Here is a 15,287-nt window from a genome sequence, read left to right as displayed (position 1 = left end):
GAAACTATCGTATTAACATTACAAAATAATTATCAAATATATATATATATATATATATATATATATATATATAACAATTTTATTTTTTTATGGACATAATTTTCTTTTAAATTGAGTTGGAGAAACTTTCTTCAACTCAGCATATAAATATGATATGTGTCTTTTTTTAATAACATGTGAGATGCATATATTTTTTAATAACAGAGACAAAGTTTGAATAAATAATATATTAAAAACTCATGCACAACACATATTATTTTTAATATATTATTTATTTCAACTTTATCCCTATTATTAATAAATATGTACATCTTATATATTTATGTATTATTTTTATAGAATGAGTCGAAGAAAGTTTTTCTAACCCAATTTAAAAGAAAACCCGGTCCTTTTTTATTATGCATTATATTTTGAAAATAATTCGGAAAGTCGAATTTTTCTTTTGGACGAGTCGACATCTTTAAAGCATTGGACAGTCCACTCGCATGTACTACATCGTAAGAAAACCAAAGTTGCCATCTTGCTTTTCCTTTTGAGAGAGATCAGAGGGGGAGAGAGAGAGAGAGAGAGGGAGATGGGGATTTGGGGTTTCCTTTGCTCAATAGGTGACTCACTTAAGGGCTGGTGCTCGAGCGCTCGTGGTTACGGCTCGGCAGCCGTTACCGAGATCAACAACGGTAGGATCAAAGCCACCCAGAAGCTGTCGGACAAGAAAACCCGGGCCAAGATCGCCCCGATCGCAGTCGATCTGGCCAAAAACGCCGCCATTTATAGCTGCCAGGAGGGTCTCAAGAGCATCCCAGGTCTATTACTCGCATTTCACACTCCACCTCTTTTGTTTGTGTTCTTCTTTCTTTCTTCTAAATTCACGAATGTTTGCAAGTATCGAAAGGATTACTTTGTAGCATTGAAAGTTGAGAAATGCTAGACATGTCATGATTTTTTATTTAAAAGTTGTTCTTAAATGATGTGCTATCTTATGAGTTGATAACACACTTTTTAAAATAATAAATCATAAGATAGTGACACATCATTTTAAAACTAACTTTTAAAAAAAAAATTTAAAATGTGTAAAAACTCCTCGAGAAACTTATACTCTTGAGACCTCTAAAAATAAATAAATAAATAACTCAATCAAAATTCAATAATACTCTAAGTTCATAATTTTAAGACTCATATAAAAAGTGTCAAAAGACACAAGAATAACCTGTAATACTCGTAGTTTATCTTGGGAAGTGAGAACAATGGAGCAATGCTTTACGGATTGGCCATTAAATTGCATTTTTCACTGCAGATTCGGGATCCTATAATTTTATGAATGGTCAGGATTGAAGAAAAAGAACTCCTATAATTTTAGAGGTCTATATTACCCTCTAGACTTTTTAATTCAAACGACACCGTGCAGGAGGTAAAGAAACGTTAACTCAATTATGCCGCCTCTTCTCTTCTCCCCTATTTCTATGGAGAACGAGAATCTTAATTAATGGAACAATCAATATTTTGATGCATATGCTGTAATCTTTCATTAAGTTCATTATTGGCTCACTTTTCAATTCCATTGGTATTGGTTGGGTTATGCCTAGGAGGATGAGAGAGTTGTTGGTAAATTCAAGATGTCAGGTGTGATTTTATAACATTTTGAAAGTTTGGAGGTTGGTTTTATTGTATTTAATGTGATGTATTTGGAGAGAACTAAATGCACATAGCTTTGAAGATATAGAGACTTCGACGGTGGAGTTGAAAAGGTTTACGTTTAACGTTTTATACACATGGATATTAGTACATAGATCATAGCATTTTTTTTCCTCTTTTTTTTTTTTTTTTTTGCTGACATTTTGAAATTTGTTCATCTTTTTCTCTTGATTTGAAAGGTTCTCTTTTATATTTTCTGAGTGTTAGGGTTGTGCCCCTCTCCTATTTTAATGAGATTACATTATTATAAAAAAAAAAAAAAATGTTCACGGTTCACACGGGGCACTAACAAAGGGTGTCTAATGCCATGCTCTACATGTTATGCAAATGCTGAACCATCCTGAAGGTTTAGTGGAAGTAAAAATAGAACACGACAAAGCAAGCTATTGTATTATTTATGAAGTTGTGGGTTTTCTTTGTGAACCTGTGAAGTCTTCAAAATGCATTGATGATCAAATATTTTCCTAGGTTTTCCCTTCTTGTACAATAGTCATTATTGGTTTCATTTGCAGGTGGAACATTGATTAGTGAGATTATCTGGCGATCAATTCGTGGTGAAAAGAAGTGTGAGTGTAATGAAGGGGTGATGAAGGCATTGCAAACCATGGTAGCCAAAATGGAGGAAATCATTAAAAAGTGGGTTGGAAGAACTAGGAAGAACCCTAAGTGGATAAGATAGGTGCATGGAGTGATGAAATGGTTACTAGCCATGACATTTTTCTATGTTGTGTAATGATATGGCATGTAATATATTATGGAGCCCATAACAACCATAAAAAGGACTGAAAAAAAAAAAAACAACCATAAAAAGGGATGTCCGCATCTCACTGTGTGTAATCATATGGCATGTATGTTGGGGAATTAGGCGCCACTAATTCTTCTGCAAGATCTTAAGATTCAATCTGCCAAGAAAAACAACAACACACACAAAACCACAAGACAAGAATTTATACGTGGTTCGGCCAATACTGCTTACATCCACCGAGTTGCAGAGATTTCACTATATTTAGGAGAAAATTACAATGAGAGTTTACAAGAGATATTTTCTGAGAGAGATTGCACACAATTCTCCTCTGTAGTGTTCTACAATTTATATGCCTTATACTAGACTTATCTCTCTATATTCTTTTCTTTCAAACTCTCATATTTATCTCTATATGGCGAAATGGCTATTGCCCCTTTAGCTTCTCTCCTTTCTTCTTCTCTACTCTACTCTATAAACACTGAAGCTTGCTGCTTCAGGCTTGGTGGGAAGAGTTCAAATGCAGCTTGATAACCTTGAAAGCCCATGGTTGGTGCAACAACTCTCAAAGTCTTCATTCAAGGCTTCTATAAAATGACTACTATTGTTTACTCATTCGGCTTCATTTTTCAACAATTTCTCACTTGGAGACTAATGAGTTTGAATCTCAACAATTTTCGCAAAATTGTCGTAGCCACTACTGCAACTCGTCCACTTGTCCTCAAGCCTAAAGACCAATTGAAGTTAAGCACAACTTCAATTTCTCTATAGTAACTATCTTGGTTAACATGTTAGCTGAATTCTTGCTACCCTAGATCTTCTCAAGTGTCAAAATCTCTTCTTCCAGGAGTGATCTGACAAAGTGATAACGAAGTCCTATGTACTTAGTTCTTGAATAAAATGCTGAATTCTTTGCCAAGTGTATAGCAATCTCTCACTGTGCAAAACATTCTTCACCTAACCCATTTTTGCCAACAATCTCTGTAACCAAATCATCTCTTTACTGACCTCAGTCATAGCCACGTACTCTGCCTCTGTGGTGGATAAGGCAACAATATTTTGTATTTGCGAAATCCAATTCATTGTAGTAGTACTCACTGTGAATACATATCAGGTAGTACTTCTCTTGTGGTCTACCTTTCCAGCAAAGTCTATATCTACAAATCCTTATAGTCGTAGCTCGCCTTCTCTAAAATATAGGCATCTATCAGTTGTACCTTGTAGATACCTTAGTATCCACTTCACTGCCTCCAATGTTGCTTCTTGGGGTTTGAATAAATCTGCTCATAGCTCCCACTGCATGAGTAATATTTGGTCTCATGTAGACCATGGCATATATCAAACTTCCAATTACTAAGGCATATGAAACCTTAGCTGTGAAGTTCTTCTCTTCTTCTGTCTTAGAAGACTGATCGTTGGATAACCGAAAGTTACTAGCCAAGGGTGTGCTAACTGGCTTAGTGTCACTCATACTAAACCTTTTCAGAATCAGATACTCAGCCTAAGACAATTGCAAAGTACTCATTTGCTTGTCCCTGCTTATTCTCATTCCAAGAATCGGCCTTACTGCACCCAAATCTTTCATGTCGAACTCACTCGATAGTTGTTTCTTCAACTTCTTGATTTTGAATATTTCTTTTTATTTGAAGAAAAAAAAAATATACAAAATGCGCAAGCTTTGTCACCGGCACCAACTTCTCCTCCTCGTCACAGTGTGCCATGCGCTAGCACCGATATGCAATCGGGCTCCCCTTGTCACGGTGTGCCATGCGCTAACCTTGTGTAATCGTTCGTCCAAAAGAGGAAAATGATAAAAAAATATCAAAAGAAAAAAAAACAGATGTTCCATGAGAAACGAAGCTTGATGAAGAAAAAAAAAATTCGAAGAGTAAGAGGAAGAATGAGCAAAGACTGAAAGAGATTTAGAGGGATAGCCTATGGGAGACGTGCGAAGGGCACACCTTGAAAAAACAAACACAGTTGGTGTTATGGGGAAGATGGAAACTCATTGGAATTAGGTGTAGAAGGATTGTCCTTGTACTGCCAACAAGGACACTTGAACTTAAAAGTGAACAACAACTGATGTATTACTGCAAGGCTACACGGATATATATCGTTTGTATTATATATATATATTAACTCTTGCTTATTATACTCAATATATTTTTGATTATTGCCCTGCAAACCATTTTTAGGAGAAAGTCTACATAATTTTTTCAAATTATCACTTAATTGATTATAATGTTTTTTTTCAAACTTTCAACTGTGACAATGTCTTCTTTCAAACTATCAAAAATTGTCAGTGTTCTCCATTAACGAAATTATCCTTAGTAAAATAAAAAAAAAATCCAAGCGGTGGCCAAATTTTAAAATAAATAAAAACTCATTTTTATTAGAAAAAATTTTAAAAAATTATAATTTTCTTTTTTATAAAAATTGAAAATTTTCGGTTTTTTTTTTTTTAATAATATTTTTTAAATAAAAATTTCTGTTTTTAAAAAAATATTTTCGTTTTAAAAAAAAAATCTTTTTTTAATCTAAATTTCCTTTTTAAAATGAAAAAAATAATAAAGTTTCGTTTAAAAAAAATTCGTTTTTAAAAAAGAGAGAAAACAAATTATTATTATTTTTTAAATTAAAATATTTCCTTTTTAAAAAAAAATTAATTAAAATTTTGAATTTATAGGGATAATTTTGTTTTATTGAGAAATCGATGAAGACATTTTTATCTTTTTGTTAGTTTTGTGGAACATTGATAATGTTTTGGTAGTTTTGAAAGGATATTGTCACAATTAAAAGTTTATGGGAAACATTCTCCATTAGGTGGTAGTTTGAGGTTGATATATGGAATTTATCACTATTTTTATTAATATGTATATATTAATAAATATATAGGAGTCGCGCTAATGAACGAGCCAAGCTTTATGCAAGTTTGCTCACAAACTTTAAACGAGCGAGTCAAGTTTTAAACAGGTATGTATCATTTAATAATCGAGTTTAATTTCGTGTTCACGAACAGTTCATTTAATAAGCAAGTTTAAAGTTCATCCCAGGTCTTTTGTTTGTCTTCTACTTTTGGTTTGAGTACAATCAATCAATATTTGGATGCAATAAAATCTTTCATTAACTTCATTATTTAGTTCACACTTCACACAGTGCACTAAGGGTTTGTTTGTTTGCGTGTTTGAGGAGCAAAAAGTACGTTCAAAGAAAAAGGTATCAATTTGATAAAAAAAAAAAACTTAAAAAATACCCAAATGCACTTTTGGCAAAAATTTAAATAAAATTTTTGCAAAAAAAAAACGTTTTTTTAACTTAAAATCTGTATTTCTTAAACGCAATCCAAACATACTCTGCCCTGCTTGTTATGGAAAGGCCTAGCTAACCATTTTGAAGGTTTCTCCTTTTCAATTCTTTCTTATCTGAATCGATAGATGCATCCTGTGGTAATGTCGTTTGCAAATCTGAAACTCTAGAATGTTTGAAGACCCTCTTGTGCTTCACACAATTTTGATTTTTAGACTACAGTTTTAAGTCTTAAATCTAAAATTTTGCCAAACTCGAAACTGGGTTTTGGAAAATTGATTCTATTTTTTAAGACCCGTTTGGTTCGGCTTAACAAATCTACATTTAATGGAATACATAGTCTTCAAAATGCACTGATGATTAATCTCTTGCTAGGTTTTCCCTTCGCTTCTTTTAGAATAGTCATTAATATTGGTTTCTACTATATTTGCAGGTGGAACATTGATTTATAAGATTGTCTCGCGATCAATCTCTGGTAAAAAGAACTCATCAAAAAAACCCAGGCGGAAACGTAGGCAGAGAGCTCAAGCCAAGATGGAGGAAAGTGATGATGAGAAGTCTGAAGATCTTGAGAGAGTAGAGAAGGATGACCCTTGTGCAGATTTGAAGACACAAAGTGCAATCTACTTGAAATCAAAATTGTGATAAGAGTTTTCATGATGAAGGAATTCATGGGCAGGCAATTCTTGGATGATTTGATGGTGTTCCTGATCAGGTTAGAAGAACCCTGAGTAGATAAGATGGGGTGGAGCGATGAATCGGTACAAGCCATGAGATTTCTTGGTATATGTTTCATGTGTCTTGCACTTTTCTATGTTGTGTAATCATATGGCGTGGAGGGGACAAAAACAGAGCGCTGTGTAAATTGGCTTTTGGAGCAACTGTGTATTAAATATGGAAGCATCGAAATGTATTAAATTTTGTAATAGGGTAAATTTTGTAGACCAAATCTTACGGCTTATTTGTTTGGAGAAGGGCAAAGGAAAATTCAATTATACCGATAAAAATGTCAAAATTTGTAAGAATCAGGGCATACCTTTAAGTATCTTGGTTTAGAATGGGTGATGGCTTCTACTTGAGCTCTCTTTTTGTTGGGTGGTAGAATAGTTTTAACTTGTGATTTATTTTGTAGGAGACCGTTTGTTTTGGGTCTGGTTTTCTTTTGTTTGTTGTAAATAATTGATTTCTAGCTTGGTGTTTTGTTTTATGTTGGAATGAAAATTTTATTCATCCAATTTTTTTTTTTTAAAAAAATATATATATGTAAAGGAACTAAGCATTGAGTATATATATATATATATATATATATCTTAAGCTAAAAAAAATAAATAAAAATTCATAATTTTTATCTTTATTTATCACCTTGATGTTAATGTGGTTTTTAAATTATCATTAAATCAAAATTCAATGATGATATATATATTTTTATGCGTACTTGTACAAAGAATGCCCATCCCCAATTTTCTTCTTTTCAACTCAAAAGACTCCGAAGTATCGGGTTGGGCTATGTTTGCCAAAGGACTCCAAAAAACCTCAAACTATTCATATCAAATTCAATTCTAATATTTTTACCTTTTGCATCACATTAATCATATTTTACTATTATTTAAATAAAAAAATTACTACAATATATATATATATTTTTTTTTCTCATATCAATCAAATCTATTACAATTTCAGTCCACTTTCTCCTTCAAGTCAATTGGCAAAATTTCATTCTTATATTTTCTAAAATTAATGTGACATGACGGGTTTCAAGAAACTCCTATGTATAAAGTGGTTCAATTTGTGTACTACACAAACTAATAAAATGTTCAGAGATTTTCTTTTATTGAAATGGTTGAATAAAAGGATGAAAGACTAAAGATTAAGGGACACGTCATTTTATTAAATTAGTTTAAATGAATTATTTACAAACTAATTTGTAATAAATTTTTGTCCTAAGTTATTGGTATATTTCTGGGCACTAATTTTGTGGGTTTGAAAAAAAAAATTGTCTTTTGCACACCACCGGTTCCGCTAAGAATGCTTTAACTATGATTTGACTTAATGAACATACAAGTTTGACTCACTTCAATGCCTCGTGATTTGACTAAACAACATAATAGATTGTGCTTAGGCCTTGTTTGGTTGCACTTTTGTTTTTGGTTTTTTTTTTTTTTTTAATTTTTTTTATTATATACTCTAGCAAGATGGATGGTCTGGCCACAAAATCATAACCTAAAAATTTACCCTTTTTTTATTTTTGGTATTGTTGTCTTAATTTACAGGCCCACGAAAGAAAATATGGATTGCAAGAGTGCAGTATCCAAGATGGAAGGGGGATTGTCAATGCAAATTTGTTGGACATTGAGACTTGACTAGGTCAAACAACATGACTTGACCAATTTCCAAGACTTCACTTGGTATCTAAAAGCTTCCTACTCTCTGAGCTTTCAACTTTACTGTGTATAACTCATTCTTGGCTCTGGAATTTCATTTCACCACTGAAGAGAAAGATAGAGAGTAGAGAGTTGTTTGCTGCACTGAATCATCCAATCAAGTGAGTTATATACCTGCTTCTCCAGTTTTATTACATTGAATTATGTATTTAATTCTTCTGGGGTTTTTTTTTTTTCTACTTCATGTTGGGAAAATACCCATGAGATTGCTCTGGTCTACTTTGGTTTTAGTTTGTAATTTATGAAGTTTTGGTTATTATTCAAGGTGGCATAAATACTATGATTAACAAATATCAATTTCTAAGGCTTATTCGTTTTTAGTTGTTTTCCTTTTCTAAAGGGCTCATATCTGATTACACTTTTCTTTCCCCACACAAATTCTGCACCTTATTGGAAGCTACCTTTCACCAAGACATCTCTTGTATACACTAAGCTATTTTGAAAGGAGATATGATGGTCTCTGGAATTTCTTTTTCATTTCTGTTTGATATTTGCTTTTCTTTCTTTCTACTGGCTAAGAGAAAAAGAAAAGAAACGTTTCTGTTCTGGTCTTTTAGAGTTAATGCCTCAAGAAACAACTAACAAGGATGATAATTAATGGCACACCAAAATTTCTCTGGTATCATCGTTGCTTTTGTTTTTGACTTTATATGTTCACTTCCTTAGTTTTGTTTCTTTGGATGAATTGTTCGCTTCTTTACTTGAATCATTTTGAATGGTACTCAAATTAAGGAATATTGGTTGAGAAATATTGTTGTAATTGAAGTTCAAGACGGATCAAATCTTTTCTGGAATAAGAGAAATGATAGAATTCATTCTTTTTCAACCATTTTTATCGTGAATGGATGAATCCACCATTGAATTTGTGTGGAGTTTACATGAGTTCACAAATCTAATGGTTAATCTATTGAATTTGCGAAAAGAGATGGCTGAAAGATGGTAATGTAATATGCATGATTGTACCATTATTAGGGGACCCCCTTTTTTTTTTCTTTTTTTTTTTAATAATAATAGTATCAGTACAACAGTTAGGTCACTATAGCATCCTTTGTGTCGTGTATGACTCGACTTTTCTATTCTTTTTTTTCCTGCTTCTTTGGGATCCTACAATTATTTTTGTCACAACACTTTGTTAATAGATATAGTTAAAGATCCTTGATAACGAAATAGCCTGTCAAGACAAGTATTCCATTCCCTCAATATGATGGAATTTTGGTTTTGAGAAATGCCATTCAATTGTCTTTTTCTATTCTAATTCATGCTCAGTATGACTAATACTTATTCTATAAGGACCTAGAGAAAACGCTAGTAACATTTGCATTATCAAATTGTGAGGTGGTTATTTGATAACTCATCCACTCAAATCCCTAACATCCTTGTTAGGGCCCACGTTATGCAGTGTCTTATCATCATATGGTGTTATTAGGTTGATCTTATACCGTTTGTAACAATTTAGGGAAAATGCTAGTGACATCTGCGCTTTTCACTTCAAAATGACTAATTAAAGTTACAACTAGAACTCTCTAGAATTACTTATAAATCTCAATCTCATCTAATAAGGAACCTACATGAGACTTAGCACTCATGAGTGGCTTGATAATCCACCCACTTACTGTGGTCAATTCCTTTTCCCAATGTGGACTAACTTTCTGGGGTGTCACATATTCTGCTCCGTTTTGATTGTGAGGGTGGGAATTTGTTTTTCATGTGATTCTTTTTTATCAGATATCTAACTATATTAGACCAACATTTGTGCTGTGCGTGATGCTAGGTTCTCTAGAAATTTGGTTGTACTGCATCTTGCCGTTTAATGGCTCTGCAATCAACTTAGCAAAAAATATTGCTCTCTTTTCCTTTTGCTTAACATGTTGATGTCTCTCTCCCTCTCTCACTCTCTTGCTCTTTGTTTGGCTTATGGAACATTTCTCATGGAAATAATGCATAGCAGTTCACAAAAAGTTTCTTTTGGATTGATTTCATTCCAAGTCGAGCATAAAACACTCAATTTCATGCCTTCTTGATATTAGGTATGGAGATCTTTGAACAAATAGTTGTCATGGGGGGGAAACAGTTAAGCTATTGCTATGGCCTTGATGAAAAGATGCAAAAGCTGAAAAGAAAATTAGAAAACCTGGGCAGCAGGGAAGCTGATGTAAATAAAGAACTGGAATATGCTGAGTCACTGTCTTTAAAGAAACGAAGGCAACAAGTTGAAAATTGGTTGACAAATGTTGAAATAATAAAGAGAGATGTTCAGCGCTTGGAGCAAGCACTGGCAGAGAGGAGACTACTCAGACGTGCTCAGTTGGGGAAACGAGTGGAAGAGTTGAGTGGAGAAGTGACACAACTTGTGGAACAAGGAAGATTTCCTGAAGGGATCACATTTGAAGCACATGAGACCAAAGGAGATGCCTTGCTGACAACAAAGTTATTGGGTCATATGTTTCAAGCAAATATGGAAAAGATTTGGGCATGCTTAATGCAGGAAGAAGTCTTAATCATTGGCGTATACGGGATGGGCGGAGTGGGGAAAACAACCCTAGTCACTCATATCCACAACAAACTTTTAGAAGATCCAAACACTTTTGATCATGTTTTTTGGATTACAGTATCACAAGATTTTAGCATTCATAAATTACAGAATGATATTGCCAAAATGGTGGATCTAGACCTTTCGAATGTGGATGATGAAAAGAAAAGGGCTGCAAAATTGGCACAGGCTTTGCTGAGAAGAAAACAATCTGTACTCATTTTAGATGATGTATGGAATCATTTTCTCTTAGAGAAGGTGGGGATTCCTCTTGGAGTAAATGGGTGTAAATTAATTCTGACCGTAAGATCATTAGATTTGTGTCGAAGGATGAGTTGCCAAGTGAAAATCAAAGTGGAGCCCCTTTCAGAGGAAGAGGCTTGGAACTTATTTTCGGAGAAACTCGGGCATGAAATTCCATTGACTCCTGAACTAAAAGATATCACAAGATCTGTTGCAAAAAAATGTGCAGGTTTGCCACTCGCAATAGTTGTAATGGCTGGAAGCATGAGGGGAGTAGATGGCATCAGTGAGTGGAGGAATGCATTGGAAATTTTGAAAGAATCGAAAGTGGGACAAGATGACATGGAAACTGAGGTTTTCCAAGTGCTAAGATTTAGCTATTGGAGTTTGAATGATTCAAAAGTGCAACAATGTTTCCTATACTGCTCACTATATCCTGAAGATTATAAAATCAAAAGAGAGGAGTTGATAGAGCGGTTTATTGATGAAGGACTGATTGACAAAATGAAGAGCAGGCAGGCGCAGATTGACAGGGGTCACACTATATTGAACAAACTTGAAAATTCCTGCTTACTTGAAGGTATTATAGACTACCTCCCATATGAGAAGAAATTCTTAAAGATGCATGATTTGATTAGGGACATGGCAGTCCAAATTGTGAATGTGAGTCCTCGATTCATGGTGGAAGCTGGAATGGGATTGAAGGATTTACCAGATGAAGAAAATTGGACAGAGGATCTTGAGAAAGTTTCTTTGATGCATAACAAAATATCAGAAATTCCTTCTAGTGCATCCCCAAGGTGTCCTAGAATTTCAACCATGATGCTCCAATATAATGGTTTAAGAAGGATACCGGATTCTTTTTTTGAGCATATGTGTGCGCTTGAGGTTCTTGATCTGTCATACAATGCCATGGAACATTTGCCGAATTCAATCTCCAACTTGGAGAACCTTAGGGCACTATTGCTTACAGAATGTGATCAATTGAATCATGTCCCTTCATTAGCAAAGCTTACTGCTTTGAGGAGGTTGGATCTTGGGCATACAGGAATTACAGAAGTTCCTAATGGTATGGAAATGTTGGTCAACCTGAGATACCTTGATCTTTTTGCACACAATCTAAAGATGATACCTGTTGGGACTTTAGCCAATTTCTCTCATCTGCAGTATCTTGTAGTTTACCGGTCATCCACGACGTCAAAGGTGGTTGGAGAGGAGGTAGCAAGCTTGAGAAAGTTGGAAACATTACATGGACATTTCTGCGAAGTCCGCAACTTCAATGCATATAGCAAATCTTTGCAAGAAGGAGGAGGACCAAGCAATTACCTACTTCAAGTGGGATCAGACGATCCGGATTTTACGCTGAATGAAAGCGATATGTTTGAAAAATGTGTGATCTTGAAAAGGTGCAATATAAGCAGAGGAGGAGAAGACTCCCTTGTGCTCCCAAACGATATAGAGTACCTTTATATTCAAGAGTGCAATGATGTAAGAAGTTTGTGTGATATAAAATCATTGAAAACTGCAACAAACTTGAAGGCCTCTGTGATTAGGAAGTGTAAAGGAGTAGAGCAAGTGCTTTCTTCTTCTTCTTTGTCATCCTCGTCCTCATGCATTCTCCCTCTTCAAAGCCTTGAATCATTGCGCCTTTCATTTTTGCAGAACTTACGTGACATCATTACATGTGATGGATCTTTCTCAAGATCAAAATCTCCACCACCAGGCATCTTATCCTGTCTCAAAGAATTTAGAATATGTAAATGTCCGAACATAAAGAAGCTTTTCACACCAGGGTTGCTGAAGTGCCTCCACAACCTGGAAGAGATCTATGTGGAAGATTGTTGGAATCTGGTGGAAATAGTGGCGATGGAAGCCGATGAAGGTGAAGTGGAAGAATACACGGAAAAGGGTATTGGTACACTCATATTCACTCTCCCCAAATTAAGGTTTTTGCAATTATGGGACCTGCCGGAGCTGAAGAGCATATGTGCTAGTAATGCAGAACTAGTTTGTGATTCTCTGCAAGACATAATACTACGTTATTGTCGGAAGCTAAAGAGGATCCCTCTGTCTCTGCCCTGGATTGATGGTCAACCATCTCCTCCTCCTTCCCTTCAAATAATAAAAGCGTTTCCCAAAGAATGGTGGGAATCACTGGAATGGGACCATCCCCATGCTAAGAATGTTCTTCAACCCTTTTGTCATTTTACACGATATGTGTAACAACACCATGTTGAGAACTTCTTTCTTCCATCACTTTTTATGCTTTTTTTTCTTTTCTTTTTTCGTCAAAATTCCTTCTTTTTTCCTTAGATTTCTAGACCTAATCAAACCTAGTTTACTGCTTATAACCCCATCATCATGAGACTAATTCTGCCTTAGCTTGTTTAATGTGGCCGAGTGAATTCATTGATAGATGTTTTAACTCTATTGTCATTCTTAAAGGAAAAGTACCCCCTCAAACTAGAATTCAATTGACAATATATCTCTTTAAACTATAAATTAGGACAATGTCTTTCTCAAACGACAAAAAAAAATTGTCAATGTCCCTCTAAAGCCAGCAAAAAGACAAAAATGAATCTAAATTTTTTTAAGACAAAAATAACTCACCGTAAGAGGGTTATGGCCCTTATAGGTAAAGATAAGCCATGTGAAAGATGATTATGAACTGTGAATAAATTATGAGACTCCCTTCAAGTGATTCAAGCGTTAAGGAACATGAGTCCAAATTGGAGCCCTGATGGGTAGATTATAGAGGATGCGCGAAGTATTTTATACACGAGGCGGAGCTGGATGGGAAATCATGTCAATAGAGAAGCTAATTCGGCAAGCGATGGCAACACATGGTCTAGCAAAATTTGCTCTATCAAGCTCACAGGATAGGGTTTGGATGAAGGATTGCCCTTCTTGTATTGCACCTATTGTTTCTTTAGAACTTAATGCTATACTTCTTTAGAGTTTCATACTCTGGTTTAATGAAATGGAAGAAAGTTTTTTTCACAAAAAAAAAAAATTATGAATATTAAATTGTACATTTCATTAAGGCAAATTTTTTTTTTTTTTTTTTTGTCTTAAAATTGCAGCAAGTTGTCCTTGGATTATGCCTTGAACTACTTTCTAAATACACTATTTTTCATGGTGGGATAATTACGGTGATAACAATTATCAAGCATAATTCAATCAAACTCGCCACCCTATTTTCCGACATAATTAACCTTCTTAATTTTCTATTATTTTGCAGATTTTATATTCTTTAGGATAAATGCATATTAACTTCTTCTTCTTTTTTGACATGTCCACACAAGATGGAGATGAGGGATTTGAATTAGTAACCTCCGCTTCATAAGGCGTGTCCTCAGCCGATTGAGTTACTCCTTGGAGACGCATATTAACTTTTGGGAAAACAATGATCTCCCTTTTCTTTTGCCAAGAGACATATTTTAATTATAAGTTACTTAACTAACTAATGGAAAGCCACCCTATTTTGCCAAAAGTCAAAGAGCTCTTCATTAAAATAAAAAATTTCCAATTCATATAAAAATATTTTCGCAAAACTAAAATATATTTATTTCAATATTTTCCAAAAACTCATGTATAAGAAATGGATAATTCCCTGCTATAAATCATCGAATTATCTTCAACAATCAGATAACATATATAATCCAAGAGAGTAGGGAAAAGCTATGGGTGGGATTAGCTTTTGGAGACTTTTGTTGACGATAATGATGTTGCTTATGCTCTTTCTAATTGTATTAAATGCCAATAATAATGTTTTATCTCCCTCTCCTGTTCTGACTAGCCTCCTCTCTAGCCCTGATGAGAAAGAAATCATATTGGATATTGGCTGTTTTTGGTCGTTTGCTCCTCGTTGTTTAGTATTTCGAAGTTATAAGGTATACCCAGAACCCAAGCATAATTTATACAATAATTGTATAAATATAGTGAAGGACATGTGTAGCAATAATATTGATCAACCCTGAGATATTAATTAATTATCATTTTATACTTAATTGTACAACTTACTAGAGCAATAAGTTTGGATCTAATAAAAAGATCGTTATCAATCAATCATTTGTATTATTTCCCTACGAAAAGCTAAGAAGCATATTATTGTTTACATGTATTTACGAATAATGTATAAAAAAAAGGTTATATTACTAATTTTTTTGTATAATTCTAGTGATAATTAGTTAATTTACAGGTTTAACTTTTATAGTGACAGCACCAATGTGACCAATCAAATCTGAAACCATCCTTCTAGCCATTGGTGTGAGATAGATTTTATAATTTTACAAATATCAATGAAAATAAAAGAACTACTATTTATTTCATC

General features: G+C 34.1%; 2 protein-coding genes across 2 annotated transcripts; both read left to right on the top strand.

Moving 5' to 3' along the window:
• The first annotated feature begins 507 nt into the window (after positions 1 to 507).
• LOC132176177 (uncharacterized) lies at positions 508 to 2,815 on the top strand. The gene is made up of 2 exons (XM_059588310.1): positions 508 to 803; positions 2,205 to 2,815. Exons 1-2 carry the CDS (start codon positions 575 to 577, stop codon positions 2,369 to 2,371), a joined length of 396 nt encoding a protein of 131 aa, XP_059444293.1. The 5' UTR covers positions 508 to 574; the 3' UTR covers positions 2,372 to 2,815.
• Positions 2,816 to 8,065: 5,250 nt separating this feature from the next.
• On the top strand, positions 8,066 to 13,505 carry LOC132175463 (disease resistance protein SUMM2-like). The gene is made up of 2 exons (XM_059587416.1): positions 8,066 to 8,282; positions 10,209 to 13,505. Exon 2 carries the CDS (start codon positions 10,211 to 10,213, stop codon positions 13,175 to 13,177), a length of 2,967 nt encoding a protein of 988 aa, XP_059443399.1. The 5' UTR covers positions 8,066 to 8,282; positions 10,209 to 10,210; the 3' UTR covers positions 13,178 to 13,505.
• Positions 13,506 to 15,287: the final 1,782 nt, after the last annotated feature.

Source organism: Corylus avellana, chromosome ca3, assembly GCF_901000735.1.
Source record: "Corylus avellana chromosome ca3, CavTom2PMs-1.0".
In the NCBI taxonomy this organism is placed as follows: domain Eukaryota; kingdom Viridiplantae; phylum Streptophyta; class Magnoliopsida; order Fagales; family Betulaceae; genus Corylus; species Corylus avellana.
Note: the sequence above shows the minus strand (reverse complement) of the source record. Positions and strands in the feature narration are given on the sequence as shown.

Bases quoted from the DNA above. Each gene is read 5' to 3' on its own strand.
- LOC132175463 (XM_059587416.1), top strand. From the start codon at position 10,211: ATGGAGATCTTTGAACAAATAGTTGTCATGGGGGGGAAACAGTTAAGC.
- LOC132176177 (XM_059588310.1), top strand. From the start codon at position 575: ATGGGGATTTGGGGTTTCCTTTGCTCAATAGGTGACTCACTTAAGGGC. The intron at 804-2,204 runs GTCTATTACTCG...TTTCATTTGCAG, and splicing joins GGGTCTCAAGAGCATCCCAG to GTGGAACATTGATTAGTGAG.